This window comes from Rhea pennata, chromosome 1 (genome assembly GCF_028389875.1).
Source record: "Rhea pennata isolate bPtePen1 chromosome 1, bPtePen1.pri, whole genome shotgun sequence".
NCBI classification, from domain to species: domain Eukaryota; kingdom Metazoa; phylum Chordata; class Aves; order Rheiformes; family Rheidae; genus Rhea; species Rhea pennata.
The window spans coordinates 51,640,487-51,663,457 of record NC_084663.1 but is presented as its reverse complement, the minus strand read 5'-3'; the positions used below and the strand labels follow the sequence as shown (position 1 = coordinate 51,663,457).

The 22,971-nt window shown below is 38.6% G+C and overlaps 1 protein-coding gene across 9 annotated transcripts in view; it reads left to right on the top strand.

Annotated features, from left to right (window-relative positions):
* The window catches only part of ANKS1B (ankyrin repeat and sterile alpha motif domain containing 1B), a 432,952-nt gene extending 413,418 nt beyond the window's left edge, over positions 1-19,534 (top strand). For 2 of the 9 annotated variants that reach the window (XM_062585768.1, XM_062585759.1), the window contains exons 23-26: positions 3,610-3,696; positions 8,254-8,391; positions 16,636-16,803; positions 18,311-19,534. In XM_062585768.1, coding sequence (XP_062441752.1) covers positions 3,610-3,696; positions 8,254-8,391; positions 16,636-16,803; positions 18,311-18,421 — 504 coding nt within the window. In that variant the 3' untranslated portion in view covers positions 18,422-19,534. The remainder of the gene's footprint in view (positions 1-3,609; positions 3,697-8,253; positions 8,392-16,635; positions 16,804-18,310) is intronic. The other 7 variants (XM_062585788.1, XM_062585777.1, XM_062585821.1 and 4 more) reach the window with 6 other exon arrangements.
* Positions 19,535-22,971: the final 3,437 nt, after the last annotated feature.

Here is a 22,971-nt window from a genome sequence, read left to right as displayed (position 1 = left end):
TCATTTTTCACTCATTCTTCTCCTTATCCTTTTCAGGAATATTCTTTTTCCTCATGAGAATCTATTACTAAAAGAAGCAGCATGTGTCAAACTTCGTTTGAAGTATGGCAGGAGCCATACTTCAAAATATAGGGAGAGGCAGCTATTCCCAATGTTCTTAATTTTGAGGAAAAAGACATTCTACGTCTTGTTTGGGGTGTAAGGAAGCTGAACAAATGTCACATTGGATTTAGGATGGCAGCACTTTGTCTTCCTGTGTTTGCAGTCAAGCGTGCTTTATAGTTCCAGAGTTACACATGGTGTACTTCCACATAGTCATCTACCTGTACCGTAGGAAATATTTCAGCAGTGGGACCAAATCTCTTTCTCTCTGCCTATCAGACTCTCCATTGCATTGAGTCCTTACTCTTAGCAGGAGTAGCACACCTGAGGAGACAGGACATGCACATCCGTCCTTATGCAGATGACCAACTGATCAGAGACGAGCAATGGCAATGAGCCTAGAATGTGCTTGCTGTTCATCCAGATGATTCTCCCAAAGAACTGTATTATAATAAAGAGACAAAGTTACAGTCACAGATAATGGATTTCATAAGAACTATGATGAGTTCCAAGTTAGTGAGCTTTGGCACAGGTCCATATGCTCCCAAAGAGAGACCAGATGGACAAGAGTATTTTGTCATCTCATCATGTTCTCACAGAGTTGATACGGTGGCTAGAACCTAGAAAACACAAGGAAATTAAGTATTGAATCCTGTGTCCCCCTTGTTTGCAGATTCTGCTTGCAGGCACAGGCAGAGATGACCACTTGGCCTGCACAGAAGTGCAAAATATCTGACTATGAAAGCTGTGGTACTTTATGTCAGCATCCTAGAAGCTAGAGCCAAAGCATTTACAGCACCCAAATGTATAGTGTTCAAATTGTATCTCTGAAAACTCATGTTGCAGATCCTGGCAGTCAGCTCCTTCATTAAAAAGAAATGAACAAGCAAAAAGTATGAGTTTACCATGACAGCTCAAAACCGCTGAAGTCCGGAAAGTGCTAGGGCCATTGCAATTGTATGGTGGACTTCAGCAGAGTTGATCTGTCATTGGGAGTGGAGCAGGGGGGAATAGGGTCAGGGGGAAGTGGGTGGCTGTTCTTCATGATATGACTGTCCTTTACCAAAGATAATATCTCAGTGCTGTTTGTTCCGAGGGAGCTGCAAGTGCAGAATTGTTTTCCAAAATCATGTTTCTACACTGGTCTTGCACAAACCCTGTTTTTTTCATGCGGTTTGCAAGCTAACGAGACACATTCATTGTTCCTTATCAGCTGAGACAGTGTGACTTAATAAACTACAAATGTTCAACACTTTCTGATTCGTCTCCTAATTTACCGGATGTAATTTAATAGCATCTTGCTGAGCAATTTCACTCAGCATGCTCTTCTGGCAAGTCATAACCTAGATTAAATACCAAAGATCAGGTCTGCCTGGACAAATTCAGGTGGGTGTGCTGCACACAGGGAAGTTGATTAAAGTACAGAATAGTGGTCTAAATGAAAGTAGACTCTTAGATGGTTAATACAGCATAGCCCTGCCATCTTGATGCCTCACCTTTACGGCAAATGGAAGAGAGTGCAACTGGACCGATCATAAAGCAAAATAATTTAACTTAGTAGCCATGTTTGTGTAGCGTATGGGAGGAAAAGAGGAATTTTGCGGCTAAGGAAGAGAGAAAGGAGATAATTACAATAATCAAAATGGGAGGCAAAGAGCTCCTGAATGTAGCTGTCGGGCTAGAAAGAAAGGAGAGAAGCTGGATGATTGTGGGGTTGCCAGATGATTAAAGTGATGTTGTCATATTTGCGAATATTTTGTCTGGATATGAGCATATGCGTGGTGTATTGCTTGTTATTCTGATGGCTGTATGTACTGCATCTTCCATACAGTCATTGTCGTGCTTTCTGTGCACTTAAATTGAATTTTATGAAAAGTGTCATTTGAAGTCTATTGCAGACACACACGCACGAACACACACATATGTTTCGACTTGCTCTGCCTTTGACAAGGATACTGTTTCTTTTTCATCCAGCTCAGAGACGTGCAAATCAGATCAGTGTCTTCCTTCAAGTTTTGTTAGATTCTTCAGAATGTTTTACCATTTAAGCTTTAATTTTTTTAAAAGTGTCTAGTCTTCTGAGTAAAAGAAGTTTTCTCCAGGATAAATTGCCACTTGAGTGTCTTCTTGAACCTCCTGCTGTCTGGTATGAAGAAATGTAACATTCCTATTACATGGAGAGGTGGGGCTGTCTTTGAAACCAGAGAGGTTTTAACCTTCAAGGCATTAATTGCAGAAAGTAGTTTGGTACTTTAGGTACCTACTTTGGTACATACTTTGAATTTTATGCAGGCAGAAATGCAATCATCTCATGTGAATCTGGAAGGAAAAAGATCTGATTGATTGGGGAAATTGGTTACAGTTTTCCTCTTTTAAGCTTCTGGTTTTTTTGCTCTCTAGCATTAACCTTACCTTTTTCTCCAAAAGACTTTTTTCAGATATAGCCCCTATTTTCAAGTTTATATCTATCTGTGCTGTTTTATTTCTCTTTAAGAATGCAAACCCACTGCTGCTACTTTTCAACTTCTATAATGATCAACTGCTATAATGATCTTTCTAGACTGCAATTTATAGACCTTTCAGCGGGCTTGCACACTCTCTCTGCATGCTATTTCTTCATATTTAACTGTAGCTGAACTTGTGCTTTCCCCTCAAGAAAACGTGTGATTGATCTCTGTGGTTGTTTGCAATCTTATCGCGAGTGAGTGTCCGTTGGACTCTAGCTTCATTATTTATCTGCCATAGCTGTGTATTGAAGAGTCCTGTCCCTAAATGCATACCACCTTAAAAGAATTCAAATCAGCTATAAACTATTATGCTATATTTGTTCTTTTTTTTAAAGTAAATTCAAATTGTAAGCTAATCAAAAGGCTTTCTGCAAACATCCTAAAACTTTCTTCAATATTTGCCTGATCAGTAGGAACTATGTTTGAGGAAGTGCAGACAGTGAGACCGTACAAGAGACACCATTAGACTGACGGCCCTCGAGGGCTGCAGGGATGTGTCATGTCACAAACATAACTGCAGGAGATAGAGTCAAATATTTCTAAAACATAACTCATCACAGCAGTGCAACAAAAACAGTGCAACAAAAAGTGCAATACTCTCAGTCTTTATAGCTGGGAAGTGCAGAAGGAGGGGAGGTGGAGCAAAGGTGAATGGGGCATATGAGATAGATGTTTAAATCCTGCTTATTTAGGGAAACTCCTCATTACATGACTGGCCTTTTGAAGTAATTCTGGCAGAAGGATTACATATTCGTCCCATGACGGAGAATTTTTACCTCCTTCTCAACAAACTGCAAAGCTCTTTTTAGTTTCATGACTGTAAGACAGCTATTTCAGAAGCCCAGGGCACAGTCAACTCAAGAACAAGTCAAATATTTATATAAGTAGCTTTTGTTTAACTTGTATATTTTTGCCAGGAATAGAAAGGGAAAAAAAAAAAAAAGTGTAGTTCTTGTGGTGTCCCACAAACTACTCTAACAATGTCTTCATTTCGTTTCAGAAGTCTACAGAACAAATGAAGAAAGTACCAACTATTGTGCTGTCTGTCTCTTACAAGGGAGTCAAATTTATTGATGCCACAAATAAGGTATGTGCAATTGCTGAATTCTTTTATTGCTTTTATTCTGTAGCACTAGGAACGCTTACAGGGTCGGCTCTGTAAAAGCACCAAGCCATAGAGTGAACAGATTTGCACTTTGTGTCTCCTTTCTTTTTTCTCTTCTCTCCCAAATGGATGTAATCTCAGTGTCACTCTCCGGAAGCTCAGTCTGGAGGACAAGTGAAGCAGCTTTGATGGCTCGTTTGGAAAACACTGTGTCCAATCTTCTGCCATTAAAAAGGCAGCTCATCACAAAAGACATTTGGCAAGGGGCTTCTGTGGAGTGCTTTATCATAGTCTTTCCTATGCAGTTCCTTAAGTCTGCAGAAAGTACATATGCATTTTTCATCAACATAACTTTTTAAAATATATTAAAATATAAAGATTTCCCAACAAATAATAATGTTGTAAGTTTTTATTCAGGGCCAGACATTAGCAAGAGTAAGAAACATGAGGCTTGAATGTCCTTTTCAAATGTAAGAGCCTCTCTCAAAGGTGTTTTCCTGGTACTAGATATTTGACTTCTTGAACTGCAGCAGCTTCTTCACAGTTGTGATTCCATATTTTTTTTTCCATTTTATTGTGTGTCAATGCCCTGTTCTTTGGTTTTTTTACATTTTAAAATGCATCCAACATCTTAAAAAAGAAAAAAGGCAGAAATTAAAAGATAGGAGAACTTAGTGATGGATGGGACAATGGGTTATTGCTCAGCCAAAGTAAAATGTACAAGCTCTGTAAGCAGTAGTAAAATAATACACAAATCTATCTTCTTTTGATGTCTAAGATGGCAAGAAAATGCAGTCTACACTGATGCTTGCATGTGAATAGAAAAGAAATGATCTTTTCTGATATGTGAATAAAATTTGCTAAGCAATATAAAACATAAATCAGGCAATCCAGCTACCTCATCGGTTTCATAACGTGTATAACAGTTTTATGTTGCTGAACATTCAGACCGCAGAGCGCATCTAACCCACTATCCTTCAAACTTGCCATATCAGTCAGTTTATAAAGGTGTTTAATTAGAACTGGGTTTTAGGTGAGGCAACGGAAGTGAATTTGTGATCTTGTGCTACAGTTTGGAAGCCATTTCTAAGGCTAGAAGATGGTATGAAAGAAAAATAGAGGTAAAATTACTATGATGTCCAGTCTGACCACTTTGCTAGAGCAGACGGGCCAGGGGTTCCTGTCGGCTCCTTTTTCTTCTATTGATTCAAAATTGAGCTTCTACAACCCTCATTTCCTATACATTCTGTCATGTGCCAGGCATAAATCAGGATGTTGTAATGTTATTAACTCCAACTTGGACAAGGTTGTCTTCAGCTCTTAAATCTCCTCTGTAGCGTAAAGGACATAACTGCTGCGTCCTTAGGTTTTTAAAAAAATTAAGAGAACAAAAGGAGCTTTCAGCATCTCTTTATATAGTACATCATAGACTCTTGCATGAGAAGGAAACTTAAAGGAAGTTTGGCAAACTGTATTAGGTAGCTCTGGACCTGTCCCCCTTAAATCTTATTCCTAGCAGTACAATAGATGTATTTGATCACGTTAAATAATGCCACGGTCCTGTGTTGTTTCTCAAGTGGTAGAATGCTTTCTCTTCAGTTCAAAATCTCCACTGCCTTTCCCTTCTGCAAAAACCAGGTAATAGCCTGCAACTGTCCCCGGAGCATTGTTATCATCCCTGTCCACTGTGTGCTGTACTCAATTCCTTCAAGACCTAAAACAGATTAGCACTAAGGTGAGATCCTGTTCAGACTTGTACTGCTTCCGTATGAGCTTGTAGTTGACAGCGCTGGGCACCACCTATCAATAAATGCATACTTTTTAATGACAAAAATACCTAGCAGTTACATGCTTGAAACCTCAGCTCTCATGGCTGTTCATCCTTTTACTTCATGCTACCAAGCTGAGAATTTGTATTCCAAGTTGTAGCAGGCAAAAGCTTCAGGTAACGAAGGGGCTCTGACCTCATTCCACGAAAGCTGTTTCAGTGGCGCCTTGACGCTTGGCATGACACCACTTGGACATGACACCATTCCCGTGCAATTGAGGCCAGAAAGAAATTGCTGCCTGGAGAGAGCAGATATTCAGAATTTTCTCTTGGTCACATCTAACCCTAACTTCTGGGCTATTTCTGGAAGAGCAGGGGTTGTCTGACACAGTGTAGGCAAGCAATGTAGGCTGCTTATCAAAAATTTGAACTCTCAAAGGTATTTCCTTGGCAGAACCAAAATTGACTTTTACCTTCCCTGCTGTTTCAGAAGCTCTGGAGGTTCCTCTTGACAAACTGAGTGACAATTTTTAGAGTGTTCATGTTGTTGGTCGGTGCCTAAGAAGTGTACCCAGAACAGCAAAGCAGTTCATAACCTTTTAATTTCTACAGGATAAGACTGTGGTTCTACTGGAGTAGTGACCTTAGTAAACAGTAACTGCATGCACTGAAAACATAATTTTCAGTTCACAGAGGATATTGCACAGAAGCTAGGGTAAGAAGCTCAATTTCAAACTAGTTTTCAAACAGAAGATTAGTTTTAGGTACACTTTATTTTATTCAAAGCAAACTTGATATCGATGTGTTTCCAAACTTTATATTATTCAAAGTTAAAACATTGAAACAACCGTGTAATTTCTGACTAAAGTACAAAACCCCATGTCCTTTGACCTAATTGCTTAGGAAACCTTTCAACATACCTGAGCTCTTTCCACATACTCTGCGTAAAATCAGTTGACTACTTTGTGGCTCGTGATTTGGCTTAAATATTTAGCGTGATTTTAAGACCTTACAAGTTTTAATTATGTCTCCTCTTTAAACTGCAACGTTATGAACACAACATCAATGATGATATATTACAGCTGTATCTGGGGGTATCTAAATCACTGGTTTTGGTGTAATTGTAATTCTCATCAAAGTCTTAATGAGGGTAAAAGTTATCAAACTGAGAACAGAGAAGATAAAATGCTTGAAGTAACGTAAAAAAAACAATGATTGTTAATCAGAGAGTACAAGTATCTGTATATATTGGCATCCATTGAAATATAAGTACTGGTTTTGTCATTTTTATGAATAATGCATTATACAGAAATAATCAAATATTTTGCAACAACCTAAGATTAAGAGGATTATTTCATATCTTCAGTAACAGTTTCCTTATCTTGGTTTTACCACACTTTAAAATATGTAATGCTTTTTTTTAAGATTTTCCTAAGCTATTATTTATTCAATTAGATATTAATATATCTTTTAGAAAACTTGACACCTACATGCAAGGGGGAAAGTTGCCACTTAGCAAATGAAGGAAGGTAAAGCATCTTAAGCAACTTAGTTGCATACATTTCGTTTTCTTCAAAAAAGAGGAGGAGGAGAGAAGGTGGGAAAAAAAGACAGAGGTGGGGGAGGAACAGAGATACTCAGAGATTGTTTTAATTTGAACAGATCTCAGGGACTGTGACTCTCCAGATGTCATGTGTTCTTTGGTGCAATAGCAATGTCATACTGCAGCAGACTCGTTCTCTTTGGTTTTTGGGGGGAGAAAACATTGCTACAGTCAGTAAGGCCACAATTCAGAAAAGCATATAAGCTAGTCTCTGAGGAAATTTATATTCAATGAATCATTCTTCTATTTAAATAAGTCATTTGAAATGTGTGTGTTGCTGAATCAAGGCCTAATCATAAGCCGCTGTGCAGTATCTTCTCTCCGACTTCATGGTTCCTTTGGCCTAAACACAATAATTACATATCAGTATTATATGTAATGAATATTCATATTTTTTCCAGAGCTTTAGATAGCTTTCTTTCTTCCATTGGACAGACATGCCCCTCCTTTATCTCAGTAGTGTGCTATAGCTTACATTGGCTTTTGCAAGTAGTGTTGCTTGGTGCATGAACAGTTTAATTTTTTTACCTCTCTCTTACAGGATGCTGTTATCAGTTAAGTGGAGAAAAACTGCCATATCCTTCTATAGTGATCTTTTTACCAAACAGAAGCCTTTTAACAGCTCTAGGTTTCAATTATAATTATAATTGAAACAATAAGTAATGTTTTCTCTTGAAAGACTATAGCCAAATTTCTTCCAACACCATGTGCAAATGCTTGGATATTGAGCCTCTAGGGTTTTACTTGATCCCATCAGTAGACTAAAACAGTATCATGTAGTGCTCACTAGACACAAAGCCAGCAGCATCAGAAGATGCTAATACAGTGTTTTGAAACAATAGTTACAGCTGTATGCTAGGAAATATGCCTCTTTGTCAGCTGAATAAGCTGGAAAAAAGTGTAATTTTAAAGAGAGCAGGAAGGCTCTAGAGCATAGTAGTAGTTTTCTGTCAGATTGTCATCAATTGTAGATCCCATTGGAAAGGATCAGCATTGCAGTGATCTGCGTAAGAGGATCAGGCGTGGGGAGTGTTGACTCTCTTCTTATTAAGAAAGTTATGAAATACTTCAGCACAGCCAGCTGAACATAGATGCAAATCTGAAAATACAGCTTTTAAGACTCTTCTACATTTAAGTCCTCAATTGATTGAAAATATTTTTTTGACAGAATATTATTGCTGAACATGAAATCCGTAACATTTCCTGTGCTGCACAAGACCCTGAAGACCTTTCTACGTTTGCGTACATCACTAAAGACCTGAAGACTAATCACCACTACTGCCATGTATTCACTGCGTTTGATGTGGTCAGTTTATAGAAGTTACTTATTTAATACTTCTTTGTGAATCACTGTTTCTATTAAAACATTTTCAGGGTACATGGTGGTTAATGGATGGTATCATTCATTTAGCACACAAAAAGACTAATCTAATATGAATAGTAACAGGACATTTGGGGAGAAAAGTAAAGATATTCCTTGGTATGAGCTCATTTCTTATCTGAAATAATTCACCCCTGTAGTCTCAGCTGTTGACTGTAAAATTAGCAAGTAGCTTTCTGTAAAAGCCTTAACATATAATTCTTCTGACCTAAACTACTGGCAATTGCCTTGCAAGAAGTTGACAAAAAAGTTTGGTTACCCTTCTGAAGTCTCAGCACAGCAGATAAACAAATCAGAACTTAAGCGTTTCTTGAAACTAAGCTCTTTTGTGCAAACAAGTGGCTCAATATGCATTATATACAGTGCTCAAGCCAGCCAAATAGTAGACTTAAACTGAGCCTACAGGTTGTCCTACATTTCGGAATATGTTATATTATCTGCATAGTCAGCGAAAGGCTAGTTTGGAGGTTTCCAGCCTTTTCATGCTGACCAGCACAGCAGGGAGAGAAATGATTGGCCCAACCACAGCGGGGAGAGGGCTGGGTCCTTTCCTGTGCACACTTCTCAGGGTGGGCACAAGCCACATTCACCAAGCAGATGTGGACTGCTTATCGTGGCCTTCCGGACCAGGGATTGGATGTTATTGCAGTGAATGATTTCTTCAGATTTCTTAGTCCTGTGGTTTCCCGAATTTTGATGCTCAGCCAGATCAGTCCCAACAACTCAAACATCTTCCAAAATGTTTTATTTAGACTTTTTGATGTTATATTGAATTAGCTAGAAATCTAATGGTATGAAAATGCCTCTGCAAACATATAGAAAATATATAAAAAATTCTATATTAACTATATTGTATTTATTTTAAACAGAGAAGTGAAACAGATTTATCAAAGAGGACAGCATGCATATAGCTAATTACATATCTCAAGAAATCCCAGGGACATTTGGTTACTACAGTGCATATGAAGAAATTCAAAACATCTGAAGAGATCTATGTGGAATGTTTTCCTCTGTGTGTTTTTGTATGAAAGATACCCCTGTAAATATTAACAATATATTATGGAGTGGCCTCTCTATTCTGCTCTGCTGTTTGTCATGTCAGTGGGAGTTTTAGCTTAACAAATAATCATAGAATCATAGAATCAATCAGTAAGGTTGGAAGGGACCTCTGGAGAGGTTGGACTAGTCCAACCTCCCTGCTCAAGCAGGGTGACCTAGAGCATGGTAGACAGGGTTGCATCCAGGTGGGCCTTGAAGATCTCCAGAGAAGGAGACTCCACAACCTCTCTGGGCAACCTGCTCCAGTGCTCCGTCACTCTCACAGGGAATAAATTCCCCCTCACGGTCAGGTGGGACTTCCTGTGGTTTAATTTCTGCCCATTGCCTCTTGTCCTGTCACATGGGACAACTGAATAGAGTTTGTCTCTGTCCCCCTGACATCCTCCCTTCAGATACTTGTACACATTGATAAGATCCGCCCTCAGTCTTCTCTTCCCCATGGTAAACAGGCCCAGCTCTCGCAGCCTTTCCTCGTAGGGCAGGTGATCATCTTTGTAGCCCTACGCTGTACTCTCTCCAGTAGCTCCAGGTCTCTCTTGTACTGGGGAGCCCAGAACTGGACACAGTACTCGAGATGAGGCCTCACCAGGGCTGAGTAGAGGGGCAGGATCACCTCCCTCGACCTGCTGGCAACACTCTTCCTAATGCACCCCAGGAGACCATTGGCCTTTGTGGCCACAAGGGCGCATTGCTGGCTCATGGTCAACTTATCATCCACCAGCACTCCCAGGTCCTTCTCTGCAGAGCTGCTCTCCAGCAGGTCAGCCCCCAGCTTGTAGTGGTGCCTAGGGTTATTCTTCCCTAGGTGCAGGACCCTGCACTTGCCCTTGTTGAACCTCAGGAGGTTCCTCTCCGCCCAACTCTCCAGCCTGTCCAGGTCTCTCTGAATGGCAGCACAGCCCTCAGGCGTGTCAGACACTCCTCCCAGGTTGGTATCATCAGCAAACATGCTGAGGAGACACTCTGTCCCCTCATCCAGGTCATTGATGAAAAAGTTGAACAGGGTGGGACTCGGTACTGAGCCCTGGGGAACGCCACCAGCCACAGGCCTCCAACTGGACTCTGTGCCACTGATGACGACCCTCTGAGCTCTGCCTTTCAACCTGTTCTCAATCCACCTCACTGTCCGCTCGTCTAACCCACACTCCTGAGCTTCTCTAGGAGGCTGTTACGGGAGACAGCATCAAAAGCCTTGCTGAAGTCAAGGTACACAACGTCCACTGCTCTCCCCTCATCTACCCAGCCAGTAATTCCAGATAGGGACTTTTAGAAAATTTTATTTTAGCAGCACCTTTGCCTTTTGAAAACAGATCATGTTTATTTTGAAAATAGCAAGTTCAAGCTACAGTTCTTACTTCTTTTTTTTCAACAATCTTGCCTTAAAAAATCTCAGAAATGTTATTTCAGCGAAAGTCCTTAACTCTCCCACTGTTTTGGTAGAAAATGACTAAGTTCCTCTTACATTTGTGCTTCTCAAATGGCACTACACAGATTTCTAGTGTCTCAAGAAACTATCAACACATGTCAATTAATCAGTCATACGGTTCCCACCTAAATTTAGTGAAATGGCTAGAGGCTCTAAATTTTAGGACTAAGAGGGCTGATTGTCTAAAATGTTTGCAAATATTTGCCTAATACCATTTGAGTTAAATGCAAGAAAAATTTAAAATAATATTGAAAGTTGAAAATATTTTATTATAGTACTGTGTGTGAATTCTTGAAACATGCTTACATGAATATAAATAAGCTAGATCAAAAATAAATAGAGAAGTCTGAAGAGAGTGTTTTTATTCATAACTGGGGAAACAGCATTGCAGAATGCTGGCATATAGGAGAACTTAAATAATAAATATTCTGGAAGGCAGGTTAGAAGAAATGTTAGACTTTTTTGAGTTCTTTTGTTTAAATTGTATTAAAAGTTGATATACCACAGTCAACAAGATGTTACATTATATAGATATTACTGAAAAATGAAGCAGCTGAAATGAGACTGATTGAAACTACTAAGGAATATTTAAATGGATCAGGAGAAATAATAACCTAATTTGACTCAGAATATTGCATTTTCATTTATAAGTCTAATAATCACACAAAAACATAGACCCAGGTATAGCAGATGAAATACATTTTCTCCTTGCTTGGCGAGGAAAGAGTGGCGACTGGAATAACATTTTGCTCACTTCCCATACCTTATGAGTAGTGCTTAATACCTCCAAGCACTCTTAATGGCTATTTTAAGCAATACAGATAGTTTAATGTCTTACTATCTTAATGTAGCATTTTCCTGCTACATAATCCTCAGTGGGGTGTTGCCTATTCAGATATGCTCTTTTTCATGTTGTTTTATTTCTCAGGATCTAACACTTGTGATGCAAAGTTCAAGCTTCATGAAAAACAGCTAGATATTCAGAACATTAGCATACAGTAGATTAAATTTTCTATTTAAAGTCTAACACTTTTATGTAGCCTGATCTTCCAGTTTACTAATAGAAACAGTGCTATAACTCTACATTCAACTTCGCTATTCAGAGTTGTAATTTTATAATCAGAATTCCCAAAACATCAGGCCTCAAGAAGATTTAGGAGAAGGAGGGTTGGGGGAAGAAGAAGAAATATTGATCAATATTTGAAATCCACTTCACCCTCATTCACTTACGTAAAGCAGACCTAAAACTGCCAGTGAACGAGTTCCTCCGGATAAACAAACTGCGCTAACAGTTCCTATACCAAACTCTGGTTCACATGTGAGAGACATCCAAAGTAATTTTGATCAGGTATCCTCCATTGCCTGGCACACCTGTGAGCAGAACACAGCTGGCATAAATAGGAACAATTTGTGCTCTTGTTCCTGTCAAGTATTAGACTGGTGATCTGTATAACACAAAGACTTGTCGTCTTCTGTGTATCCTTCTGTCTGTCATTGCATAGATTTATGCTGGATAAGGGAGGTAGGAACTGCTACTATCCATATTTAACAGAGAAGAAAAAGTCAGGTTTCTATCAGGTCTCAGAACTTCCGTCTTCTTCCAGTAGATTAGGGAACTTTAAAAAAAAAAATGTTGAAAATTCTCTCTTCACATGGTTGTCCAAGTAGGGTCAGTGTGGCATCTCCACCACCACAGAGCAGAGAACTTTTCTCTTGCAGTAGCCCCAGAGGGCACACTCAGACACGCTCATCTCTGTGACCTATACGACAAAGCACGTGTAAAGACGTTTCAATTCACCCCAGCAACCTTCTTGAGACTGAGTACACTCAGCTACAGGAAACCTTCAGCTCATGGGCAGATGATGCCCTCCTGTATGTCTAGTCTCCACCAATGGCTTTTTCAGTGACTTAAAAAAGGCCCACTCTAAAGGCTTGATTCTTTCCTCCTTTTGCATAGAAAATAGCTTTCTGTGCCTCATTTGAAGACAGAGATGGATTCAGAAGTGTGCCATCTGCTGCTGTTGTAAATCCAGATGGAGAATCGATCAGGAATGAAGTTGCAGGGCTGTCTGCTCATGAAAGTCTCATGCAACGCGGGAGTCCACAGCTGTTACAAGCAAATCGTGGACATGACCTCTTCGTACATCTTTCTTCCATGAATGCAGAAAAGTTCACACATTAGAGAGGGAAGACAAATGCATGTCCTTTCCCCAGCCAAAAAAAAAAAAAAAAAAAAAAAAAAAAAAAAAGTTTTTCTAGTCTGGAGAGATAAAGCACTTACTGTGTAATTGTATATGTATCACAGCTACGCATCTCAAAGAACTCTGGTTAATAGCAAGTAATATGTCTTTCCTGTTGAGTTTTTGTAGTAGAAATACACATTATTTGGCCTTCAAGACTCTATTATGAGTAAGAATTAGGCAAATGATTATGTCCCAGGAGACTGGATTTTTGAACTGGGCTGGGATTTTTTGATTTTTCCCATTAAGATTCCTTCCATCCTGTTCTGTTTGATTTTTCTAACAGGGATTTTAAGTTCAGGACCTTGAACACAGTCCTAACTGACATTCCCACACATTGGATGTGGTAGGTAGCTCACACTAATCATCTGTGAGACCCCAAAGGAAGCCTCTTCAGTAAATTCAGCCTTCAAAAAAGAATAGATTTGACATCGATTTTAAAGGAAAAAGAATGATTAAGTAAAAGCAGAAACCTGTACAGTCCTCATTATATCCAAAGCACGTTTTAAAAGAGGCAAAATTTTAGCTTTCCCAAAAAAATGCTTTGCAAGTGACATTTTAGCTTTTATAGATGAAAGACAAAAATTAGCAGTCTTATCCACTGTCTTAAAATATTCTGAAGCTGCAACGTAGCCTTACAGAAGCATGAAAATACAATGAAGAAGCAGTGCCTGCTGCATTTTGCACTAGCGACTTATGCAGTTAAAAAAAAAACAGTGAAAATGTAACAAAACAATTATCCGTTGTTATAGACTGGATTAAAGTGGCAGAAGAATACTGACTCACACCGGCACTGAGGCGTTGCATGGTAACATTACACTGCAAACAGGGCAATGGACCGCTGTTCCTCCTGCCGCAGAAATTGTTGCTCGTAGGAGTTACCTTGCTCGCTTTTCTCCTCCGCCATGCCGAGGGAGGGAGAGGACCATAGTAGGGCTGGGAAGCACCATAGTTCCAGCGGTTTTGCTTCCTTTCCAAGGAGCCTGTGGGGTGCTGTAGGGCTAAATGTCTACCACAATTGTCATGGGATCTACAACTTCTGTGCTGAACCTCCGTCTGGGAGACTGATCTGTTTCTCCTCTTCTTTTTGTGTCGTATGTAAAATTCAAATATTCTGCTTAGAGCATCAGAAGAATTTCCAGCATGGTTGCTGTGGTTTTGTTTTCCTCGCCAAGCCCCAGGGGAATCCCACTCTTACTTCTCCAGTAGGTCCTGATAGGAAACCATGCAGACCTAATCTTTGTATTCCTGCCCTAGTACTGCCTATGAGAAATCTCTCAAAACAAACTTGCTTGCTTCTCTTTTTTTGCAAATACAGTATTGCGGGTATCCATTTTACATTTCAAAGGAGACAATTTTAAAGCCTTCCTTACCTCTGTTTGCACACTTCACCTCAAGGCTCTGCAACAGTACATAAAGTATGAAGTTTATGTACAAATTCTGGTTCAGTTTACATTTAGAATATGTTATATTTTAAGATATTTATTAACCATAGGAACATTTATATGTTTCCAGTGGTTATCAGGCTCCAGACATGCCTTTTTTTTCCATTTTACAGACTATGTAAGAAAACAAATCTTAGTACCTTCTGACAGGAGAGAAGCTCCAGACTACATTGCTTGTGTCTTTGTGTAGCAAACTCTCTGCTTTTTTCCACCCTTATCTCAGAATTTTTCAAGCCTCTCTCCCAGAGACCTTTTTGTATGCCACACTGGATGGTGATTTCTCTCAGCCCCCCCAGTATTACAATCTGCTTTTTATCCCAGCCATTATGACAATGGCTGTCCTGTTGATATATTCCTTATCAATAACAGCATCCACTGTAGATAATCGTGTGGTGCTGCAGTGCACTCTTTCATTATCATGACAGCAGATTAAGATGTCTCTAGAGTAATATTCTTGTGCTATTAATATCTATGCTCCATTTCAAATAATACTATTTTGTATATTTTTAACAATTATATGGAATTGTTCTTAGTTCTGTGACCAGTGTTTTGCTAAAAAAGCAGACCACTTTATCATAATAGTCTCTCTAGCCTTTCATTTATGACTCCACTGGCAAACTACATTCTCAGTGTTTTCCAATCCTGGACAGTTTCCTCAAATTAAAGAGGAGACAATTTGGAGACTATTATTATCAAATCAGGCAGTCATTTTAATTTGGAAAGCTGTGAAACTTTGGATAGCTTACTGTCATGAATCCACTCCTAACAGCTGAGCATATCCCAGTGGAGAAGTACAGTCGTTTTTCTGTCTGACCTAGCACAGACCAGAGTTGGCACCTTTGTAAGAAGCTTTTACAATAAGCTAAATCTGCCAAATTGAGCCTATTTTTCTAAGCATACATGTGTGATAACAAAGGGATGGAATTTCTTCATGACTACAATGAAATTATAGTTTATGGCATGAAATAAAATGCTTATCCTTTTAACTCTATTTAACAACTGAAGGGTGGATGCTAGAGTTCTGCGTATCTTGCATAACTTTCTGGCTTATTTCAAACTCAACACTTACACTTGACCAGCTAAAAAGATACCTCATTTTAAAACAGCTGCATCTGAAATTATATCAAGAGCATGTGGGAATTTTAAGTATTTCATATAGTTTCAAAGTAATAGACAATGGCTTCCAATCTAGGGTCTACAAAGGATCTGGGAGGAAGGGCTAACTTGTAAATTATTACATCCAAGACATTTAGGAATTGCTCTGGGGAGACTGCAGGATGCAACAAGGAAAGCAAGCTTGAAGGCTTGCATTTGCTCTTCAGGAGTTTGAAATGTTACTGGAAAGTTTGTAGAAGCTGACAAATAAAAATATCAAAACAAAACCCCAAACCTGAGAAAAATTACCATAGAATTTCAGTTGAGATTTGGATTTTGGTTAAACTGGAAACTCATGGCTGCTTTTTAGTTGATGTAAAACTACACTGAAAAAGCATTCATACTGATTCTCTGATTGCTCATTCGTGTTTGGTAAACCTTTCAACAGGTTCTTTTCCACACATACAATAAAAATTTAAAGTATTCTTAAGACCACCAAACTGGTCTTATTCTTGAAGAACCTGACTTCTGTAGAAATACATATGAACGCCTCAAGCTTACAAGTATACTCTGACATGCCAGTTTAAGCTCAATCTCTTTTAGTTGTAAAAGACACAACTATGAGAAAGTGGAGTGTTCACTTTCATGCACGCATAGATGTTTCATGTTTAGCAAGAAAAAGTTTTTGAGTTTTTAGAAGTAATTATTTTCACTACAATAAATTACATTTAGATTGTCCTTGATCAATATGAAATCAAGTGAGAGATGTCAAACATTGTACAGACTTAGCAAGTTGCCACTGGTGTGTTTTTAATTACTTGCATTAAAAATCACTGCTATAGGCAGTACTGTCTCTCCTCTTGACCTAACAATAATTCATCTTAATGCCAATATTTTTTTCCAGAATTTAGCGTATGAAATCATTCTTACACTAGGACAAGCGTTTGAGGTGGCCTATCAGCTGGCACTACAAGCACGAAAAGGGGGCCATTCTTCAACCCTTCCAGAAAGCTTTGAGAATAAACCCACCAAACCTATTCCAAAACCACGTGTTAGTATTCGGAAGTCTGTGGTAAGTAGAAAGTACTGGTACATGCAAAAAAATGAAATCCAGCTATGCAGTAAGAGTTTATATAGGTAAAGTTGTATAAATTAATATACCTGTTCAGTTAGAAAGGGTCCATGTCTCAGCTGCACCACTTCTGCTTATCACCTCAAAGTTGGCAAGAGTTGTATCACTGCAGCATGATCAACCATCTGGAAATCTGCTCATTTCAGATGCTTTCAGTTTAAGAAGTTGCCTGGTTAATATCATGCGTGGTCTTTTATCGTTATTGCAGAGCTTTCATTGATTCAGTCCAATTTCAATGTATTACACTTTAAGTGGTGAAGATCATAGTCAGTACATGCTTCTAAAACTGTTCAGTTCCACTGACTTCCCTGAGATTGCATCAAGAAATAAAATCAGCACCAAACCTATGCATTAATTCACGTATGAAGCTATTTCTGAAAATCTTATGCTTAGTTTTGATATACGAATTCTTATCATAAGAATCTCCAGCTGGTAATTAGATTTTAAAAAAGTCTTCTGTAGATAAGTGCAGAGACTACAACCCTAAAAAGCCTTCCAGCTGATCTGGTACCTGATTGCTGTGCACACAAATCAGTATCTCACAAATTCTGAAGTTTGGTTTAGATAAGATTGTCAAACTATGAGTCCTAGTCAGATTACAAATCCAAATCAATTTACAGTGATCCTCTTGTCACACCAATCAACTTCTTTTCTTGACCTTTTTATTTTTCTGACCTTCAGCAGACCCTCCTGTTTCAAAACTGTCCTTTCTCTAGGATTCAACCTACCTTTTCAATATTTTCTTTGGAATCTCAAATTCCCAAGAATCCTACATTGTCGGAGCCAGCACATTAATTGTCTCAGTTTAAAATGCCATCCTGAGGTGCATAAACGACAGAGAAATAGTAGTGCATAAATGACAGAGAAATACTGTTTTATGGCAGCACTTTTCAAAAGGTTATGAAAACTATTTTACATCAAGTGAAAATACAGGCACAATGTGATTTGGGAAGGAAGGGGGAAAATTACTGCGTGCTGTATCATAATCACTGGATATAAAATGAGAGTCATACTCTGTGATACTTAATTATTGGATGAGAGGAAGGGGGAAAAAACATATGACGGTGCACTGCATAATCCATCCCCCCCCAGAATCTTCATACATAGAATTTTAAGAGAAAACATTTCTTGATTACTGATGCCATCATCCGTCTCAACGCTAAAAGGACTTCTCAGGATCAAAGGTAGCTTTAAGCATAGTTTTTTAGGTAACCATGATGCCCTATAGTTTGAGGAGTAGACACAGCTCTGATCTAAAGAGTAGAAAGAGGGCGACCGTAGGTATACGGGTGTGGAGACCTTTGCGCTGACTGCTGTAGATTTTAGAAAGGGTCTCTAACTGATATCGGATTTGTTCTACATTCTATTAATTTGTTTAAAGAAAAAGCTTCTGCTAGAAATGCTGTGCACAGGAACGGTAACCCGTCTGTTTGCCTTTGCTTTAAAGCAGATAGATCCAGCCGAACAAAAGACTCTTGCAAATCTACCATGGATTGTTGAACCTGGACAAGAAGCCAAAAGAGGCATTAATACCAAGTATGAAACTACAATTTTCTGATACAAAACTGACCCCCTGTTCCTTGTTGTGCCTTGCACTCCAAGCAGTCACAGCACAGCCTTTCCTTTACGGCAACGTTTCAACCCGGCAGCGAGGAAGACTGCACCGCATGAGTGGCCTTGTGCCTAACAAAAAGGCTGATAGTCATTTCTGGTGATGTTCTTCTTCCTGCAGCACTGACAGAAGAATGACACTATATGAAGACTTTTCAAATCACAGTCTACAAGAGGAGTGAGAAAAATTATTTTTCACGCGGTTCTCCCTTGTGACTCTGCCACAGTGCTTTCTTTGGTTTCTTATTTTAGAATTCTACTTTTTAAAAAACAAAAGGTCTCTAAACTACCAGTAATGCTGCCTATGAGTAGAATATTTAATTGGTTTTTTATTTAAATCTTGGCAGTTTTTAATTGAAATAGAACCAGAATTAATAAATAGAGTATTTGTGAAACCACTGAATTCATTAATAACTACTGTATTGAATAAAGAACTCATTAAAGTGACAAGAAATTAGGTACTCTGATTTTATGTGCGCTGGTTTTATATGTAATCACTGGTGTCCTTTGATCCTCTACAGAAATAGAAGCCTCTTGCATTGTGACAAAGGATCAGAGTTTTATGAATGGTTATAAAAAGGTATTAATAATGCACAGAGAACATTTCTTTTATTAGATATTTTTATGGAAGAGAAGTACTATAGGAAAACATAGGAATATTTATGGAAAGGAAGCTAGATTAATTATGAAAAATATTGTTTATTTTAAAGTTAATTAAACCACTGCTATTGCAGCATTATGGAAATTATAAAAGTTGTAGTATCAGTGCACGGGATGTTTCATGTGATCATCAGGAATGAAAGTAAAATGGTCATTCTGCTCCACCTACATATAGTTTATGCAGTTCAACATTGCTATAGCCATGAATTCTACTAGTATTTTGAAAAATAATCTCAGTGGTTCTAAAAAACAAAAAAATCAAAACTATGAATTTTGCTATCAAGATTTCTGTCACAGAAAACTTGTTTGAAAGAGTGTTGATAAAATTCTACTGCAAAACATTTTCTAAGTAAAAATAGCAAGAAAAATAAAAAATTTCCAAAGTAATAAAAATGTTTTCATGAAACAAAATAGTTAAGCATTTGCTTAATATTTGATTAAATAAGATTTACTTACATTTTCTTTAAAGTGTTTTAATTTTTTTAATGTCTGTGGAGTATTTGTATAATACCATGATGTATATTTATGTAGAACTGAAATTATAACAGTACAAATATCACTATAGGAGAAAAATGACATTTTAACGTATATTGTTCTATCCAGTCAAATTGTGAATCATTTTGAAGTTCATTATAGAGATATTGATAAATTGTGTGGTTGTCTTAATGTTTTTTTAATTATTATTTCCTATCCAGCTGAGGTTTTCAATCAGAATCATCAGTTGGTGAATTCCAAAAACAGATAACTGAACTTGGTTTAAACCTGATAATTGTATACGGTTTAGTTAAACCTAATTATAGCGCTGAGTGATGACATACTTTTAATACAGTATTCAATTTACTTGAACAAAATAGTTCCTTGTACATATTTTGCCTATTCACTGTTGATATGTATGTAGTCAACTGACAGTAAAAAATAACACTAAAAATATGGTACCAAAAGGAAAATTGTATAGGAGAACAGTAAATAGTAGCCTCACTGCAACAAATACTTATGTAAATATGCTTGGGCTTCCAGTTATAAATTTTGTAATTTTGTCATTTATTTATATCCTATAAAAGCACACAAAATAAAATGAAGTTGTACAGTCCCTACTCTCTGGGTATCATTTTTCATTGCTAAAGGAAACAAGGGGCCTGATCCAAAGGACACTGAAGGATCCACCTCCCCCCAGTTCCACTGGAATTTGGGTCTTGTCCCACACAAATCCAGGTACTGCTGTGGAGACACCTTTTATTTTAGAATATAGATTTTGTTTACAGATGGTAAAATTCATACTTCAAAGTCCTTAAATAACTAGTCCTTCAATACACATCCAAACTGCTGATTTTCCATATTTGATCTCACCCTGAAAGAGTCACGCAGGTCATGTTAGAACATGTTCACTTCAGGCACCAAGAGTACAAAGCGTCCAGATTTTTGGGCTACAGGACTGGGACACCTCTTACGCAGCTGAGTGACACTTAATATTAAAGGATGGCAGGGGCTGTTGTATAGCTCAACAGATGTAGGTAAAAGAGGTGGAACAACAGGAAAGCTTGGTGACTTATGGGAAGAGTTTGATCCAGGGTCATTAAAGAGATGGCAAACAGGTAGGTGGCACAGTAAGCAGCTGAACTTTTTTGGTAGAGATGCAAGGACAAAAGAGGCTGCAGAACTGATGAGAGACTGGTAGGACGGGGAATGAGGGTAAAGGGAAGGGGAAAAGGTTTGGGACAGTGAAGCAGTGAATCTTTGGAGCATTCACAGCAGACATAAATCTAAGTTGGAAGGAGAGATAAGAGCTAATGTGTAAAGCACTTTCCTATTGAAGAAACCTAAGAAACCTAGGATTTGGGGATTTGGGGGGGGGGGGGGAGGCATCACCCTGCCTTCATTCCTCACTAACTATATTAACATAAGCCAGTTGGAGGCAAATCTCTGGGATCCCCTCTGTCATGGGGCAATTGTTCGACATTTTCTTCAGATCCAAGGAGACATCTCCGAGCATAAGACACAAAGCCACTAAAATCAGTTACCATCAGTCCTTTCTGGTCAGAGAAAACAACTGATTTCCCTTTAGAGTTCCTAGTAGAAGCGTAAGGAATAAGAGGACAATGGTCTGTCTTAACAGTGAAGGTAGAGAGCAAACCACCCTAGAAGGTCAAGAAGTGAGGAAAACTACAATTCTTGATCTCTACTTGCAGTAAGATGGAAATAGAGGTAGTCAAGGAGAGCATGCAAAGAAACTGGATCATCCGAATGTTATGAAAACAGGAGTTAATATCAATAATCGCTTTATGAGACAGGAACTGGCAAACGAAGAGAGATGGTATGGAGATAGATTGCATATGTCACTAGAAGATGGGGAATTGGAATCAAAGTAAAGTAAGTGTGGGTGACAGGATTTTGAGAATCATTTGGGTAGTGATGTCTCTAAGATACAAGGGAAAAGAGCCACTGGAAGAAAGCTTCAAGTCTGGAAGAACTCCTGAAGAAACCAGGGGGAAACTGGTTGTTTGACTGATATTGTGGAGCTGGAGGGTTTTCTAAAGTAGATGTTGCATTTGAAACCATACATGGTGTCTACACCAACCTGGTCTGGTGTCTATTCTTCCAATAAGCCAGAGGAGCTACAGCTAACAGGTGGCAGAAGCAGGTGCTCAACATATCTGGTTCTAGTATTCTACCAATAAATATATAAGAGGCTGCTGCTCCTGCAAAATCACAATGTTATATATGCAGTTTCACTGCAACACCTCAGCTTCAAAAACTGGCATGGCCATAAGATAATGACCATTGCAAAGGTAATTAGAAGGTCATAAGAAGATTGTGTCAGTCCTTTGGAAAGGAAACAGAATACTAGACAAATAATTAACTTCCATGTCCAACTATTGAAAGGTTTATATCTTCCATTCTAGACTAGAACAAATAGTTAATGACAGGTATTGAATTCATATCTAATTTTGCCCTAGATTTCTTTTAATTTTTTCTGTTCAGCTATCCTGCTTCACACCTCATTGGAGGATGATCTCTAAGATGTCATCAAGACAACAATCTAAATATAGTAACTTCAACTGTCTCTAAACTACCAGCCCACAGAACAATTGACTTTAAACAGGAACCATGTGGCAGCGATAAGCACGTAGGTGAAAGAAATGGCATAAGGATTAGAGACAGTACTAAAACTGGGGCACTTAGCTGAGAGGTATCCATTATATCATGTAAAGGACCAGCTGGAGAGAGCAAACGAAAAGGGATCTCCACCTAGCTTGAAACACTGACAGGATTTTCAGCTCACTGGGAAGCAAAAGTGGGATATTGCTCAGGCTGCTACTTTAAAAAGCTGAACTCTTCAGTGCCCCACAACTCCAGGCAAAGTGACTTATTTGCTAAGCTAGCACACTTAACATTCCTGGCCATGCTACAATCAAGTCTACCCTTGAATACACTGATTCTGCTTAACTCTCTATGAACTCATAACTCCAGTCAGATGGAGGCTGGTAACAAGCTCAGCTGACAGAAACACATATATGAGATTCAATGGCAGCCAGAGTTGACGCTAGGACAAAAGATTTTGTGGAACTGACGGATGATCTTCTTCCTACTGAGTAGACAGCTACATTCATACTCATTACAATCCTGAATGCAGCCAACCGCTGCTGTCTAACCAAAGAGGTAGAAGAGGGAAATCAGAGAAAAGGTCTGTGATCTTTGCCTCTGAGGAAGGATACATCCAAAATGCATGAATTAAAACTTGCAGCTCCATGATTGGTTCCCTCAGCTGTACAGTACCACAAGGAAACTTCTCTTCAATCCTAGCTAATATACATATATATACTTATATATACACACACA